Source organism: Nerophis ophidion, linkage group LG09, assembly GCF_033978795.1.
Source record: "Nerophis ophidion isolate RoL-2023_Sa linkage group LG09, RoL_Noph_v1.0, whole genome shotgun sequence".
NCBI lineage: Eukaryota > Metazoa > Chordata > Actinopteri > Syngnathiformes > Syngnathidae > Nerophis > Nerophis ophidion.
The window spans coordinates 69,121,868-69,140,426 of NC_084619.1; the positions used below are offsets into that span (position 1 = coordinate 69,121,868).

Sequence of the window (18,559 nt, forward strand, 5' to 3'; positions counted from 1 at the left end):
TGCAGGTAAAGATATGTTGAATGGGTGAAAGAAGGAGGCACCAGTTTGACTCCAGGATATAGAGAAGGTAGGTAATATGTTGTCTGGGTGATGGCAGGAAGCACCAGCGTGTATGGGTGACAGAAAGAAGCACCAGTGTGACCCCAGGATGCAGGGAAGGTAGGTAATGTGCAGGTAAAGATATGTTGAATGGGTGAAAGAAGGAGGCACCAGTTTGACTCCAGGATATAGAGAAGGTAGGTAATATGTTGTCTGGGTGATGGCAGGAAGCACCAGCATGTATGGGTGACAGAAAGAAGCACCAGTGTGACCCCAGGATGCAGGGAAGGTAGGTAATGTGCAGGTTAAGATACGTTGAATGGGTAAAGGCAGGACACACCAGCAAAAGTCGGTCCCGTCCATCGCTGCTTGTTTTCTTTACATTGTGCTTTTTTTTTTATTTCATATTGTATGCACCCCCCAAGACCCCAAAAGGGACAAGCGGTAGAAAATGGATGGGTGTATTTGTACAATGTGCACTAGTAAAAAAAAAAAAGCTTCCTGGGCCGCACTTGGGACACGGGGAAACAAAGACACCTCGTACCACAGATACATCTTTCTTTTATTATATTCCCCTCTGTGCTCATTCAATCGTGTTTTCTGTCATCCTCCGAGTGCACAAATCCAAATAAAAAGCCTAAAGAGTCCCTTGAGGTGTGTGCTTCAGGGAGTTGTCGTAAAGTGTCCCGTTTGGGGGGGCCGGCCTATACAGTAGGAGTACACGAGTGTTTAATGTTTAAAAACTAAATAGCATTGGATCACAGCACCAGAACCCTGCTGGTTTTCGATGATCAGGTGGAGGGTGCACTACTTAAACAACCCCCCAAAAGGAGGACCACCCCCTCCCTCGTCTACTGTACATTCATTACTTTCCCTCGGTGTACTCCAGTTCCTCAGAGACAACATGTGTTAACTCTTGTTATGATTATGAAGGTTTCAAGAGTGCCAGTTCCTGATCAAGACAGCCCTGAGGCGAAAAAGGCGCACAAACAGGTTTGCGTCACTAAAGCGGAGCTCGTCGTCAAAGTGTGTCGACCGTACATGGCGACAATGCTCCTCGCTTTTAGTGGAGTTCAGGGTTAAGAGGGTGGAGCAGTCGCCAGGCAGGTTTACTCTCACTTTTTTTTTTTTTTAACCATTCCGGTTTGTACTAGCCAAGCCACAGTCGCGTTGGGAGGAACTGTAGTCCGCTTCTGCAGACAGTGTAAATAAAAGGCGTCACCATGGCATCTATCCATCCATCTTCCGCTTATCCGAGGTCGGGTTGCGGGGGCAACAGCCTAAGCAGGGAAGCCCAGACTTCCCTCTCCCCAGCCACTTCGTCTAGCTCTTCCCGGGGGATCCCGAGGCGTTCCCAGGCCAGCCGGGAGACATAGTCTTCCCAACGTGTCCTGGGTCTTCCCCGTGGCCTCCTACCGATTGGACGTGCCCTAAACACCTCCCTAGGGAGGCGTTCGGGTGGCATCCTGACCAGATGCCCGAACCACCTCATCTGGCTCCTCTCCATGTGGAGGAGCAGCGGCTTTACTTTGAGTTCCTCCCGGATGGCAGAGCTTCTCACCCTATCTCTAAGGGAGAGACCCAAACTCATTTCGGCCGCCTTTCGGTCATGACCCAAAGCTCATGACCATAGGTGAGGATGGGAACGTAGATCGACCGGTAAATTGAGAGCTTTGCCTTCCGGCTCAGCTCCTTCTTCACCACAACGGATCGGTACAACGTCCGCATTACTGAAGACGCCGCACCGATCCGCCTGTCGATCTCACCATCCACTCTTCCCCCACTCGTGAACAAGACTCCTAGGTACTTGAACTCCTCCACTTGGGGCAGGGTCTCCTCCCCAACCCGGAAATGGCAGTCCACCCTTTTCCGGGCGAGAACCATGGACTCGGACTTGGAGGTGCTGATTCTCATTTGGGCCGCTTGTACCCGTGATCTTATCTTTTCGGTCATGACCCAAAGCTCATGACCATAGGTGAGGATGGGAACGTAGATCGACCGGTAAATTGAGAGCTTTGCCTTCCGGCTCAGCTCCTTCTTCACCACAACGGATCGGTACAACGTCCGCATTACTGAAGACGCCGCACCGATCCGCCTGTCGATCTCACCATCCACTCTTCCGTCACTCGTGAACAAGACTCCTAGGTACTTGAACTCCTCCACTTGGGGCAGGGTCTCCTCCTCAACCCGGAGATGGCACTCCACCCTTTTCCGGGCGAGAACCATGGACTCGGACTTGGAGGTGCTGATTCTCATTCCGGTCGCTCCACACTCGGCATCTATCCACTTAGAATTCACACACTAGCTTGGTTATTTAGCCGTCAGCGACTAAACAAAGAGCAACGTGGAGTGGCAAATCGACTTTTTTTTTTTTTTTTAAATAGCGATTTGTTGTTAGCGTTGTAGCTGTCGGTGCTGCAGCATTAAAGCGTGCGGTTAGTAAAGCTACAGTACATTGTGTTTGCTCCATCAACCCTGTGTGCAGACTTTACACGTGTGACCTCATCAGTAAAACGCACGCTTAAAGGACATCTGACATTTATCACGTTAAGTGCGATACAATTTTAATGTTTTTTCTCGCCTCCCCGAAGGCTTGTGCCAATTTAATCAGATTAAGGAACATAAAAAAAAAACACATAAAGCACCGATAAGTGGCTTGGTAATTTAATTTAAGATCTATTCGTCTTTTGCTGGGTTTCTAACATAATAAAGACAGATAATCAGGTTTCCAAGTGAAGTGCGACAAGTTGTGCATGTCAAAGTCACGTCGAGCCTCTTTCCTTCATTTCCCCCCCGTCTGGAAAAGTACAACTTTAAACATTAGTCGGAAGGCTGATTGGTCCTCTCCCTTTTGAGAGCTTGTTGAAAAGAAGGCAATAAATAGTGCAAAAGTGACGCAAGCGTGATGAGGATGTGAGACAAAGAGAGGACCTGCCTTTTCCACGGCGCGCTGGATGAAGTACTGAGACCTTTTTCCAGAAAGAAGCACGGAGGAGAAAAGAGCCCTCCTCTCCTTGGAGACAAAACGATGTCACTTGACTTTCGCTTTCAGGACTGGCACTTTTTTTGTCGATCTTTGATTGCTTGAGAAGGCGCGTCCGTCGCCCGTGGTCCTATGTGGTCTGTGAGCCGTGAGCGTCCCCGTCGGGACCCAGGGCGGATGAGCGACTTCGGGCTAAAAGGGTGGCGGGGTTCACCAGGTTCTCGTACTCGCTGCCGTCCTCTTCCTCGTCAAACTCCTGACCCGCCGCTTGTCTGTCTAACGAGTCCGAGCTGGAGCCGTCGCCGTTGCCCAGGTACGGGGGGCTGGGGGCGCCGACTGGACTTGAGGTGGCGCCCAGGCCCAGGCTGGCCAGGATGCTAAGCGGGCTGGGGGTGGGGTGTCCCGGGGAGCCCACGGCCTGAGGCCGGGGCAGCAGGGCGGCGCTGGTGGGCGGGGACGAGGAGGGGAGGAGCGAGTCATCGTGGGACATGAGGTCTGCGTAAGAGGGGGGGTTGGGCGAGATGCTGGGCCGCTCCGGTGCGGAGGGCGAGTGGAAAGATATCCGAGATAGTTGAGACGAGTACGACGGTTCCGGGTTTTCCTCTGGAGTGGAGCGGGAGTCTGGATTCAGGGCTTCGTGGAGTCCTGTGGAGCAGAGGACAGCAGGATGTCAAATGTTGACAGTTGTAGTCAAAAGTGTACGGACGGCTGTCTTGACTTTCCCATCCATTTTTGACAAGAACAAGAAAGTTTGATCACATTACACCTGCACTGGCTTCCTGTGCACTTATGAGGTTTTACTACTTACGTATAAAATACTACACGGTCTAGCTCCATCCTATCTTGCCGATTGTATTGTACCATATGTCCCGGCAAGAAATCTGCCTTCAAAAGACTCCGGCTTATTAGTGATTCCTAGAGCCCAAAAAAAGTCTGCGGGCTATAGAGCGTTTTCCTACTCTGGAATGCCCTCCCGGTAACAATTCGAGATGCTACCTCAGTAGAAGCGTTTAAGTCTCACCTTAAAACTCATCTGTATACTCTAGCCTTTAAATAGACCTCCTTTTTAGACCAGTTAATCTGCCGCTTCTTTTCTTTTTCCCCTATTTCCCCCCTCGCTTGTGGAGGGGGTCCGGTCCGATGACAATGGATGAAGTACTGGCTGTCCAGAGTCGAGACCCAGGATGGACTGTGTATCGGTTGGGGACATCTCTACGCTGCTGATCCGCCTCCGCTTGGGATGGTTTCCTGTGGACGGGACTCTCGCTGCTGTCTTGGATCCGCTTTGAACTGGACTCTCGCGGCTGTGTTGGAGCCACTATGGATTGAACTTTCACAGTATCATGCTTCACGGTGGAAGAGGGGTTAGTGCGTCTGCCTCACAATACGAAGTTCCTGCAGTTCTGGGTTCAAATCTGTGTGGAGTTTGCATGTTCTCCCCGTGAATGCGTGGGTTCCCTCCGGGTACTCCGGCTTCCTCCCACTTCCAAAGACATGCACCTGGGGATAGGTTGATTGGCAACACTAAATTGGCCCTAGTGTGTGAATGTGAGTGTGAGTGTTGTCTGTCTATCTGTGTTGGCCCTGCGATGAGGTGGCGACTTGTCCAGGGTGTACCCCGCCTTACGCCCGATTGTAGCTGAGATAGGCGCCAGCACCCCCCGCGACCCCAAAAGGGAATAAGCGGTAGAAAATGGATGGATGGATGTTAGACCCGCTCGACATGCATTGCTTTCGGTCCCCTAGAGGGGGGGGGGGGTTGCCCTAATCTGAGGTCCTCTCCAAGGTTTCTCATAGTCAGCATTGTCACTGGCGTCCCACTGGATGTGAATTCTCCCTGCCCACTGGGTGTGAGTTTTCCTTGCCCTTTTGTGGGTTCTTCCGAGGATGTTGTAGTCGTAATTATTTGTGCAGTCCTTTGAGACATTTGTGATTTGGGGCTATATAAATAAACATTGATTGATTGATTGAATCGTTTCTACAACTCTTTATTTCTTTTGTGATGTAGTGATTGGAACATATTGCTGAGTATTGTGGCCAAACAGCTCCATTTTTGTTTCATCAGACCACAGAACTTTCCTCCAGAAGGTCTTATCTTTGTCCATGTGATGTCAGATGGAAGAAAAATGGAGCTGTTTGGCCACAATACCCAGCAATATGTTTGGAGGAGAAAAGGAACACCATCCCTACCGTCAAGCATGGTGGTGGTAGTATTATGCTCTGGGCCTGTTTTGCTGCCAATGGAACTGCTGCTTTACAGAGAGTAAATGTGGCAATGGAAAAGGAGGATGACCTCCAAAATCTTCAGGACAAGCTAAAATCATCCGCCCGGAGGGTGGGTCTTGGGCACAGTTGGGTGTTCCAACATGACAATAACCTCAAACACATGTCAAAAGTGGTAAAGGAATGGCTAAATCGGGCTAGAATGAAAGTTTTAGAACGGCCTTCCCAAAGTCCTGACTTAACGTGTACTTAAGATGTGACTTTAAGGTTTTACTACTTACGTATAGCTCCATCCTATCTTGCTGATTGTATTGTTCCATATGTCCCGGCAAGAAATCTGCCTTCAAAGAACTCCGGCTTATTAGTGATTCCCGGAGCCCAAAAAAGTCTGCGGGCTTTCTATTGGGGCTCCAGTACTCTGGAATGTTCTACTGGTAACAGTTAGAGATGCTACCTCAGTAGAAGCATTTAGGTCCCATCTTAAAACTCATTTGTATACTCTAGCCTTTAAATAGACACCCCTTTAAGACCAGTTGATCTGCCGCTTCTTTTCTGCTCTGCCCCCATCTCTACGAAGGAGAGGGGGAACACAGATTTGGTGACCACAGAAGAGGCGCTAGTTGTCCAAAGTCGGAACCCAGGGTGGACCACTCATCTTTGCATAAGTTGGGAATGTCTCGGCACTGGACTGGACTCTCACTATTATGTTAGATCCACTATGGACTGGACTCTCACACTATTATGTTAGATCCACTATGGACTGGACTCTCACTATTATGTTAGATCCACTATGGACTGGACTCTCATTATCATGTTAAATCCACTATGGACAGGACTCTCACTAGTATGTTAGATCCACTATGGACTGGACTCTCACATTATTATGTTAGATCCACTATGAACTGGACTCTCACAATATTATGTTAGATCCACTATGGACTGGACTCTCACTATTATGTTAGATCCACTATGGACTGGACTCTCACACTATTATGTTAGATCCACTGTGGACTGGACTCTCACTATTATGTTAGATCCACTATGGACTGGACTCTCATTATCATGTTAAATCCACTAAGGACTGGACTCTCACAATATTATGTTGGATCCACTATGGACTGGACTCTCACTATTATGTTAGATCCACTATGGACTGGACTCTCACATTATTATGTTAGATCCACTATGAACTGGACTCTCACAATATTATGTTGGATCCACTATGGACTGGACTCTCACTATTATGTTAGATCCACTATGGACTGGACTCTCACACTATTATGTTGGATCTACTACGGACTGGACTCTCACACTTTTATGTCAGATCCACTATGAACTGGACTCTCACAATATTATGTTAGATCCACTATGGACTGGACTCTCACAATTATGTTAGATCCACTATGGACTGGACTCTCACACTTTGTCAGATCCACTATGAACTGGACTCTCACAATATTATGTTAGATCCACTATGGACTGGACTCTCACACTATTATGTTAGATCCACTATGTACTAGACTCTCACTATTATGTTAGATCCACTATGGACTGGACTCTCTCACTATTATATTAGATTCACTATGGACTGGACTCTCACTATTATGTCAGATCCATTATGGACTGGACTCTCACACTATTATGTTAGATCCACTATGGACTGGACTCTCACTATTATGTTAGATCCACTATGGACTGGACTCTCACTATTATGTTAGATCCATTATGGACTGGACTCTCAATATTATGTCAGATCCACTATGGACTGGACTCTCACTATTATGTTAGATCCACTATGGACTGGACTCTCACTATTATGTTAGATCCACTATGGACTGGACTCTCACTATTATGTTAGATCCACTATGGACTGGACTCTCACTATTATGTTAGATCCATTATGGACTGGACTCTCACTATTATGTTAGATCCACTATGGACTGGACTCTCACTATTATGTTGGATCCACTATGGACTGGACTCTCACTATTATGTTAGATCCACTATGGACTGGACTCTCATTATTATGTTGGATCCACTATGGACTGAACTCTCACACTATTATGTTGGATCCACTATGGACTGGACTCTCACACTTTTATGTCAGATCCACTATGAACTGGACTCTCACAATATTATGTTAGAGCCACTATGGACTGGACTCTCACTATTATGTTAGATCCACTATGGACTGGACTCTCACACTTTTATGCAAGATCCACTATGGACTGGACTCTCACTATTATGTTAGATCCACTATGGACTGGACTCTCACGCTATTATGTTAGATCCACTATGGACTGGACTCTCACACTTTTATGTCAGATCCACTATGAACTGGACTCTCACAATATTATGTTAGAGCCACTATGGACTGGACTCTCACGCTATTATGTTAGATCCACTATGGACTGGACTCTCACACTTTTATGCAAGATCCACTATGGACTGGACTCTCACTATTATGTTAGATCCACTATGGACTGGACTCTCACTATTATGTTAGATCCACTATGGACTGGACTCTCACTATTATGTTAGATCCACTATGGACTGGACTCCCATGATCATGTTAAATCCACTATGGACAGGACTCTCACTAGTATGTTAGATCCACTATGGACTGGACTCTCACACTTTTATGTCAGATCCACTATGAACTGGACTCTCACAATATTATGTTAGATCCACTATGGACTGGACTCTCACAATATTATGTTAGATCCACTATGGACTGGACTCTCACATTATTATGTTAGATCCACTATGGACTGGACTCTCACACTATTATATTAAATCCACTATGGACTGAACTCACTATTATATTAGATCCACTATGGACTGGACTCTCACACTATTATGTTAGATCCACTATGGACTGGACTCTCACTATTATGTTAGATCCACTATGGACTGGACTCTCATTATCATGTTAAATCCACTATGGACAGGACTCTCACTAGTATGTTAGATCCACTATGGACTGGACTCTCACATTATTATGTTAGATCCACTATGAACTGGACTCTCACAATATTATGTTAGATCCACTATGGACTGGACTCTCACTATTATGTTAGATCCACTATGGACTGGACTCTCACACTATTATGTTAGATCCACTGTGGACTGGACTCTCACTATTATGTTAGATCCACTATGGACTGGACTCTCATTATCATGTTAAATCCACTAAGGACTGGACTCTCACAATATTATGTTGGATCCACTATGGACTGGACTCTCACTATTATGTTAGATCCACTATGGACTGGACTCTCACATTATTATGTTAGATCCACTATGAACTGGACTCTCACAATATTATGTTGGATCCACTATGGACTGGACTCTCACTATTATGTTAGATCCACTATGGACTGGACTCTCACACTATTATGTTGGATCTACTACGGACTGGACTCTCACACTTTTATGTCAGATCCACTATGAACTGGACTCTCACAATATTATGTTAGATCCACTATGGACTGGACTCTCACAATTATGTTAGATCCACTATGGACTGGACTCTCACACTTTGTCAGATCCACTATGAACTGGACTCTCACAATATTATGTTAGATCCACTATGGACTGGACTCTCACACTATTATGTTAGATCCACTATGTACTAGACTCTCACTATTATGTTAGATCCACTATGGACTGGACTCTCTCACTATTATATTAGATTCACTATGGACTGGACTCTCACTATTATGTCAGATCCATTATGGACTGGACTCTCACACTATTATGTTAGATCCACTATGGACTGGACTCTCACTATTATGTTAGATCCACTATGGACTGGACTCTCACTATTATGTTAGATCCATTATGGACTGGACTCTCAATATTATGTCAGATCCACTATGGACTGGACTCTCACTATTATGTTAGATCCACTATGGACTGGACTCTCACTATTATGTTAGATCCACTATGGACTGGACTCTCACTATTATGTTAGATCCACTATGGACTGGACTCTCACTATTATGTTAGATCCATTATGGACTGGACTCTCACTATTATGTTAGATCCACTATGGACTGGACTCTCACTATTATGTTGGATCCACTATGGACTGGACTCTCACTATTATGTTAGATCCACTATGGACTGGACTCTCATTATTATGTTGGATCCACTATGGACTGAACTCTCACACTATTATGTTGGATCCACTATGGACTGGACTCTCACACTTTTATGTCAGATCCACTATGAACTGGACTCTCACAATATTATGTTAGAGCCACTATGGACTGGACTCTCACTATTATGTTAGATCCACTATGGACTGGACTCTCACACTTTTATGCAAGATCCACTATGGACTGGACTCTCACTATTATGTTAGATCCACTATGGACTGGACTCTCACGCTATTATGTTAGATCCACTATGGACTGGACTCTCACACTTTTATGTCAGATCCACTATGAACTGGACTCTCACAATATTATGTTAGAGCCACTATGGACTGGACTCTCACGCTATTATGTTAGATCCACTATGGACTGGACTCTCACACTTTTATGCAAGATCCACTATGGACTGGACTCTCACTATTATGTTAGATCCACTATGGACTGGACTCTCACTATTATGTTAGATCCACTATGGACTGGACTCTCACTATTATGTTAGATCCACTATGGACTGGACTCCCATGATCATGTTAAATCCACTATGGACAGGACTCTCACTAGTATGTTAGATCCACTATGGACTGGACTCTCACACTTTTATGTCAGATCCACTATGAACTGGACTCTCACAATATTATGTTAGATCCACTATGGACTGGACTCTCACAATATTATGTTAGATCCACTATGGACTGGACTCTCACATTATTATGTTAGATCCACTATGGACTGGACTCTCACACTATTATATTAAATCCACTATGGACTGAACTCACTATTATATTAGATCCACTATGGACTGGACTCTCACACTATTATGTTAGATCCACTATGGACTGGACTCTCACACTATTATGTTAGATCCACTATGGACTGGACTCCCATGATCATGTTAAATCCACTATGGACAGGACTCTCACTAGTATGTTAGATCCACTATGGACTGGACTCTCACACTTTTATGTCAGATCCACTATGAACTGGACTCTCACAATATTATGTTAGATCCACTATGGACTGGACTCTCACAATATTATGTTAGATCCACTATGGACTGGACTCTCACATTATTATGTTAGATCCACTATGGACTGGACTCTCACACTATTATATTAAATCCACTATGGACTGAACTCACTATTATATTAGATCCACTATGGACTGGACTCTCACACTATTATGTTAAATCCACTATGGACTGGACTCTCACACTATTATGTTAGATCCACTATGGACTGGACTCTCACACTATTATGTTAGATCCACTATGGACTGGACTCTCACACTATTATATTAGATCCACTATGGACTGGACTCTCACACTATTATGTTAGATCCACTATGGACTGGACTCTCACACTATTATGTTAGATCCACTATGGACTGGACTCTCACACTATTATGTTAGATCCACTATGGACTGGACTCTCACACTATTATGTTAGATCCACTATGGACTGGACTCTCACACTATTATATTAAATCCACTATGGACTGAACTCACTATTATATTAGATCCACTATGGACTGGACTCTCACACTATTATGTTGGATCCACTACGGACTGGACTCTCACACTTTTATGTCAGATCCACTATGAACTGGACTCTCACAATTACGTTAGATCCACTATGGACTGAACTCTCACACTATTATGTTGGATCCACTATGGACTGGACTCACACACTTTTATGTTAGATCCACTATGGACTGGACTCTCACACTATTATGTTGGATCCACTACGGACTAGACTCTCACACTTTTATGTCAGATCCACTATGAACTGGACTCTCACAATTACGTTAGATCCACTATGGACTGAACTCTCACACTATTATGTTGGATCCACTATGGACTGGACTCACACACTTTTATGTCAGATCCACTATGAACTGGACTCTCACAATATTATGTTAGATCCACTATGGACTGGACTCTCACACTATTATGTTAGATCCACTATGGACTGGACTCTCACTATTATGTTGGATCCACTATGGACTGGACTCTCACTATTATGTTAGATCCACTATGGACTGGACTCTCACTATTATGTTACATCCACAATGGACTGGATTCTCATTATTATGTTAGATCCAGTATGGACTGCACTATCACTATTATGTTAGATCCACTATGGACTGAACTCTCACACTATTATGTTAGATCCACTATGGACTGGACTCTCACACTATTATGTTAGATCCACTATGGACTGGACTCTCACTATTATGTTAGATCCACTATGGACTGGACTCTCACACTATTATGTTAGATCCACTATGGACTGGACTCTCACTATTATGTTAGATCCATTATGGACTGGACTCTCACACTATTATGTCAGATCCATTATGGACTGGACTCTCACACTATTATGCTAGATCCACTATGGACTGGACTCTCACACTATTACGTCAGATCCATTATGGACTGGACTCTCACATAATTATGTCAGATCCATTATGGACTGGACTCTCACACTATTATGCTAGATCCACTATGGACTGGACTCTCACACTATTATGTCAGATCCATTATGGACTGGACTCTCACACTATTATGCTAGATCCACTATGGACTGGACTCTCACACTATTATGTCAGATCCATTATGGACTGGACTCTCACACTTTTATGCTAAATCCCATCAAAGTCCATTCCACCGTTCAGTTTCTCATTGTCATCCCATTGGGTTGAGTTTTTCCTTGCCCTGATTGATGTGGGATCTGAGCCGAGGATGTGGTTGTGGCTTGTGCAGCCCTTTGAGACACTGGTGATTTAGGGCTATATAAGTCAACAGTGATTGATTAGACCCAGGACCACACCACATGATGGGTTGGACACATTGGACATGACATCATTAGAAGTTCTCCCTTTGATAAAAGAAGTAAGTATTCACTTCTGTGAGATGCTAACATGCTACTTACTTCGCTCTTCTTCCGCCGCCTTACGTTCCCTGAGATCTATTTGCTGTTTCAGTTGGTTTACGTCGTCTAGAATTTTCTCCCTCACGCGTTCACTTTGTTCCACCTCCCCGCACACGGCCTGAACGCACACCAGGAGGAAGAGAGACAAAAGTCAAACGGCCAAATAACAGAAAGATGGTTTTCATTTGTTCTGAGGGTTGGGTCTGCTCACCTGTACTTTGTCTTGTAGTGCACTGTAGACTTGAAATATTGTCCGGATATCTTTCATCACGCCGTCTTTGTCAAAGAACTCAGCCCTGCAATGGGTGGAAGCAAACAAGACGTTGTTTAAATCATCATTGGCATACAAACCCCGTTTCCATATGAGTTGGGAAATTGTGTTAGATGTAAATATAAACAGAATACAAGGATTTGCAAACCATTTTCAACCCATATTCAGTTGAATATGCTACAAAGACAACATATTTGATGTTCAAACTCATAAACATGTTTTTTTTCGTGCAAATAATCATTATTTTTAGAATTTGATGCTAACAACATGCGACAAAGAAGTTGGGAAAGGTGGCAATAAATACTGATAAAGTTGTCTTCATTATAACACTTATAAAATACTTTTAAAGTCATTTTGATAGTAGGCTAATATAGACACTTACATCATGTGTTGCCTTCATTATAACACTTATATAAGGCTTTTAAAGTCATTTTGATAGTAGGCTAATATAGCTAATATAGACACTTACATCATGTGTTGCCTTCACTATAACACTTATAGCTATCTATCCATCCATTTTGTACCACTTATTCCCTTTTGGGGTAAGACTTTTAAAGTCATTTTGATAGTAGGCTAATATAGACACTTACATCATGTGTTGTCTTCATTGTAACACTTATATAAGACTTTTAAAGTCATTTTGATAGTAGGCTAATATAGACACTTACATCATGTGTTGTCTTCATTATAACACTTATATAAGACTTAAAGGCATTTTGATAGTAGGCTAATACAGCTAATATAGACACTTACATCATGTGTTGCCTTCGTTATAACACTTATAGCTATCTATCCATCCATTTTCTACCGCTTTTAAAGTCATTTTGATAGTAGGCTAATATAGACACTTACATCATGTGTAGCCTTCATTATAACACTTATATAAGACTTTTAAAGTCATTTTGATAGTAGGCTAATATAGACATCATGTGTCGTCTTCATTATAACACTTATATAAAACTTTTAAAGTCATTTTGATAGTAGGCTAATACAGCTAATATAGACACTTACATCATGTGTTGCCTTCATTATAACACTTATATCCATTTTATACCGCTTATTCCCTTTTGGGGTAAGACTTTTAAAGTCATTTTGATAGTAGGCTAATATAGACACTTACATCATGTGTTGCCTTCATTATAACACTTATATAAGACTTTTAAAGTCATTTTGATAGTAGGCTAATATAGACACTTCATTCTAACACTTTTTAGAAGCTCCAGACAGATTTTTGTTGTTGTTGTATTTTTGGTCCAACATGGCTCTTTCAACATTTAGGTTTAAGGACCCTGGATTTAGGCCGTGATCGAACTGTAACAAATTCCACTGCCCAAGGCCCAAATTAGCCACGGTCAGTTGACAGAGATACTGTGCTTTGCCCCGCTTTATAAATTGCACAGCCGGCAGCAGAGGTATTAACTGCACTGAATCAATGTGTGTAATGTGCGTGCACTCTGCTACCACCAGCCAGTACATGGTAGGCACGACACGGCTGTTGCACAACTTCATGCAAACTACGTACGATTGTGCCAAGTAAAATTCCTAGTTTGTGATACCCGTTCTCAAACAATGGCAACAAAAACTCCTCAGATTCAGATTCTATGCAGCCAACTAGGTGTACACATGAAAAGGGCCCACAAAAGAGGACATTGGTTCAGAAGCGAGGCAGTGAGTCCAAATGTTACCCATGTTCTTTGATGACCTTGGCGTAGTTGAGCGAGGTGTTGGGCACGGACGACACCTTGTACTCCTGCTGGCTTGTATTGCCCAGGTTGGGGATGCTGAGGGTGATCCTCTGGTTGCACCTGCTGTGGGAACATGGCCAGTTAGCATGAGCACTAACAGGGTTTGTGCAGGTAGAAGAAAATCTAACCTAATGCTTTTTAATGCAACTTAAAGGCCTACTGAAAGCCACTACTAGCGACCACGCAGCCTGATAGTTTACATATCAATGATGAAATATTAACATCGCAACACATGCCAATACGGCCTTTTTAGTTTACTAAATTGCAATTTTAAATTTCGCGCCGAAGTATCCTGCTGAAATGTCGCGGTATGATGACGCCTGCGCGTGACGTCACACATTGTAGAGGACATTTTGTTCCAGCACCGTTCACAGCTATAAATCGTCTGTTTTCATCGCATAATTCCACAGTATTCTGGACATCTGTGTTGCTGAATCTTTTGCAATTTGTTCAATGAATAATGGAGACGTCAAAGAAGAAAGATGTAGGTGGGAAGCGGTGTATTGCGGCCGCCTTTAGCAACACAAACACAGCCGCTGTTTCATTGTTTACATTCCTGGAAGATGACAGTGAAGTGAAGTGAATTATATTTATATAGCGCTTTTCTCAAGTGACTCAAAGCGCTTTACATAGTGACACCCAATATCTAAGTTACATTTAAACCAGTGTGGGTGGCACTGGGAGCAGGTGGGTAAAGTGTCTTGCCCAAGGACACAACGGCAGTAACTAGGATGGCACAAGCGGGAATCGAACCTGCAACCCTCAAGTTGCTGGCACGGCCACTCTACCAACCGAGCTATACCGCCCAGTGAAGCTTTACTATGGAACGGAGCAGTCAAGCGAACATGGTTGGATTGGACCACACACACACACACAAAGTACAGTGTATTATGCAGCGATCCTTTCGAAAAATCGTGTTTCGAAGAGGGTTACTTGCGAAGGGCAGAGAGGGGCATTGCCCACTTTCAGGTTGTACAGGTACAACCATATAATCTCACTAAAACACTAGTAACACAATTTTTTGTGGGTTCTTCCGAGGATGTTGTAGTCGTAATGATTTGTGCAGTCCTTTGAGACATTTGTGATTTGGGGCTATATAAATAAACATTGATTGATTGATTGACAATAACAGATAAGGGATTTTCCAAAATTATCCTAGTAAATTAGTCTAATAACATCTGAATCGCTCCCACTGTATAGTCTTTTTTTTTAAATTCAAGTACCCCCTAATCAGAGCAAAGCACTTTTGGTCTGTTTGAAAAAAAAAAAGAGATAAAGAAGTAAAATACAGCACTATGTCATCAGTTTCTGATCTATTGAATTGTATAACAGTGCAAAATATTGCTCATTTGTAGTGGTCTTTCTTGAACTATTTGGAAAAAAACTATATAAAAGCGGTGTAGCTCGGTTGGTAGAGTGGCCGGTGTGTAAAATATGGTGAGTTGTGAAACATGTTAAGGGGGTCAAATTACAGCTCAAAGAGGCGGCGGAATAATAAAGAATAATAATAAAACCTTAGAAATACAATAGGGTCCTTTGTTCCAAAGGGACATTCGGTCCCTAAAAATATCAAACTAAGCGTTGTCTTTAAATATTCAAAACATGTTTAGCCTGATTACAAAATAAAAATATAGTGACCCCGCATCATTAGATGTTTATGTATCTAATCCTCCGTGGAAAAAGTTTGAACAAATCCATCTATCCCATCCATTTTCTACCGCTTGTCCCTTTTGGGGTCATGGGGGGTGCATACAATAAAAAAAGCACAATTAAAGAAAACAAACAGGAAAATGATCAAACTAAGCATTGTCTTTAAATATTTAAAACATGTTTAGCCTGATTACAAAATGAAAATATAGTGACTTCGCATTATTATTATTATAATAATAATAATTATAATAATAATAATAATACTCCACATTATTATCTGTGGAAAAAGTTTGGACACCCTTGCAATAACTGAAATCCATCCATTTCCTACCGCTTGTCCCTTTTGGGGTCGCGGGGGGTGCTGGAGTCTATCTACGGAAGGCGGGGTGCATCCTGGACAAGTCGCCACCTCATCACAGGACCAACACAGACAACATAGCAGCGGCATAGCTCGGTTGGTAAAGTGGCCGTGCCAGCAACTTGAAGGTTTCAGGTTCGATTCCCGCTTCCGCCATCCTAGTCACTGCCGTTGTGTCCTTGGGCAAGACACTTTACCCACCTGCTCCCAGTGCCACCCACACTGCTTTAAATGTAACTTAGATATTGGGTTTCACTATGTAAAGCGCTTTAAGTCACTAGAGAAAAGCGCTATATAAATATAATTCACTTCACTTCAAAAGTCACTAAAAACTTGTTGAAAAATAAACTACTGATTCAATTATAAAGATTTCTACACATAGAAGTAATCGTCAACTTAAAGTGCCCTCTTTGAGGATTGTAATAGAGATAATAACTAACCTACTCAGTGGCTTAGTGGTTAGAGTGTCCGCCCTGAGATCGGTAGGTTGTGAGTTCAAACCCCGGCCGAGTCATACCAACGACTATAAAAAAATGGAACCCATTGCCTCCCTGCTTGGCACTCAGCATCAAGGGTTGGAATTGGGGGTTAAATCACCATAAATGATTCCCGGGCGCGGCACCGCGGCTGCCCACTGCTCCCCTCGCCTCCCAGGGGGTGATCAAAGGTGATGGGTCAAATGCAGAGGACAAATTTCACCACACCTAATGTGTGTGTGACAATCATTGCTACTTTAACTTCAGATCCATCTGGATTCATCAACTTCATTCGAAAAATAAATCTTTAACATCAATATTTATGGAACATGTCCACAAAAAAATCTAGCTGTCAACACTGAATATTGCATTGTTGCATTTCTTTTCACACTTTATGAACTTACATTCATATTTTGTTGAAGTATTATTCAATAAATATATTTATAAAGGGGCTTCACGGTGGCAGAGGGGTTAGTGCGTCTGCCTCACAATACGAAGGTCCTGCAGTCCTGGGTTCGAATCCAGGCTCGGGATCTTTCTGTGTGTTTGCATGTTCTCCCCGTGAATGCGTGGGTTCCCTCCGGGTACTCCGGCTTCCTCCCCCTTCCAAAGACATGCACCTGGGGATAGGTTGATTGGCAACACTAAATGGTCCCTAGTGTGTGAATGTGAGTGTGAATGTTGTCTGTCTATCTGTGCTGGCCCTGCGATGAGGTGGCGACTTGTCCAGGGTGTAGCCCGCCTTCCGCCCGATTGTCGCTGAGATAGGCGCCAGCACCCCCCGCGACCCCAAAAGGGAATAAGCGGTAGAAAATGGATGGATGGATATTTATAAAGGATTTTTGAATTGTTGCTATTTTTAGAATACTTTTGAAAAATCTCACGTACCCTTTGGCATACCTTCAAGTACCCCCATTTGATGCATCCAGCGGGGCATCACAACAAAATTAGGCATAATAATGTGTTAATTCCACGACTGTATATATGGGTATCGGTTGATATCGGAATCGGTAATTAAGAGTTGGACAATACCTGCAAAAAAGCCATTATCGGGCATCTCTACATGAAATGCATTGCAATGACCTGCAGCCCCCATGTGTACAATAATTTACAACAGAGCCCCTTGAAGCTGTCTGAACAGTACCTGCGATTGGGTCGGAAGAGCACATACTCCAGCGCGTGTGTAGAACTGTTAGCCGTGGAGATGAAGCTAAAGAGCAGGAAGACCAGGTCGGGCACGCCCAGCAGCTGAGTCAGCTGTTTGTGGAGGATCTGTTCGCGGAAGGACATCTGCTGCTGCGTGTTTCGTCGGAAACGGTACCAACCAATCACATTCTGCCCGGGGAAACGCACAAAACGTCCTTTTTAATGCAGGTGACATTTGGCAGGAGTGGTAAAGGACAACAAGCGAGAAAAGAACACATCACCACTCACTTTCCGCCGATCTCTAAGAATGCTGTTGAGGTTTTCTTCATTGACTTTGCCAGCGTAGTCATAAAAGCTGGTGAGAGGGAGAAAGAAGAAAAAGTTGTCAGTTCACATGACCGTGTGGCTACTTGAGGCTGTATGGAGCCATCTACTGTGTGCAATGGGTATCAGTGGGTGGCTTTTTCATCTAATCTTCTATATAGTAAGTACTAGGGTTGTGCTGGTACCGGTACCAAAATGTATTTCGATACTTTTCTAAATAAAAGGGGATGACAAAAAATGTCATTATTGGCTTT

At 43.5% G+C, this 18,559-nt stretch overlaps 1 protein-coding gene across 2 annotated transcripts in view; it reads right to left on the minus strand.

Moving 5' to 3' along the window:
• Positions 1-580: 580 nt before the first annotated feature.
• Positions 581-18,559, minus strand: part of abraxas2 (abraxas 2, BRISC complex subunit) — a 28,743-nt gene continuing 10,764 nt past the window's right edge. Inside the window, exons 4-9 of one of the 2 annotated variants that reach the window (XM_061911688.1) lie at positions 18,270-18,336; positions 17,980-18,170; positions 14,292-14,411; positions 12,547-12,631; positions 12,336-12,453; positions 581-3,667 (exon numbers count right to left, since the gene is read on the minus strand). In XM_061911688.1, the coding sequence (XP_061767672.1) occupies positions 3,153-3,667; positions 12,336-12,453; positions 12,547-12,631; positions 14,292-14,411; positions 17,980-18,170; positions 18,270-18,336 (1,096 nt within the window). In that variant the 3' untranslated portion in view covers positions 581-3,152. Of the gene's footprint in view, positions 3,668-12,335; positions 12,454-12,546; positions 12,632-14,291; positions 14,415-17,979; positions 18,171-18,269; positions 18,337-18,559 lie in introns of both variants that reach the window. The other variant, XM_061911687.1, reaches the window with a different exon arrangement.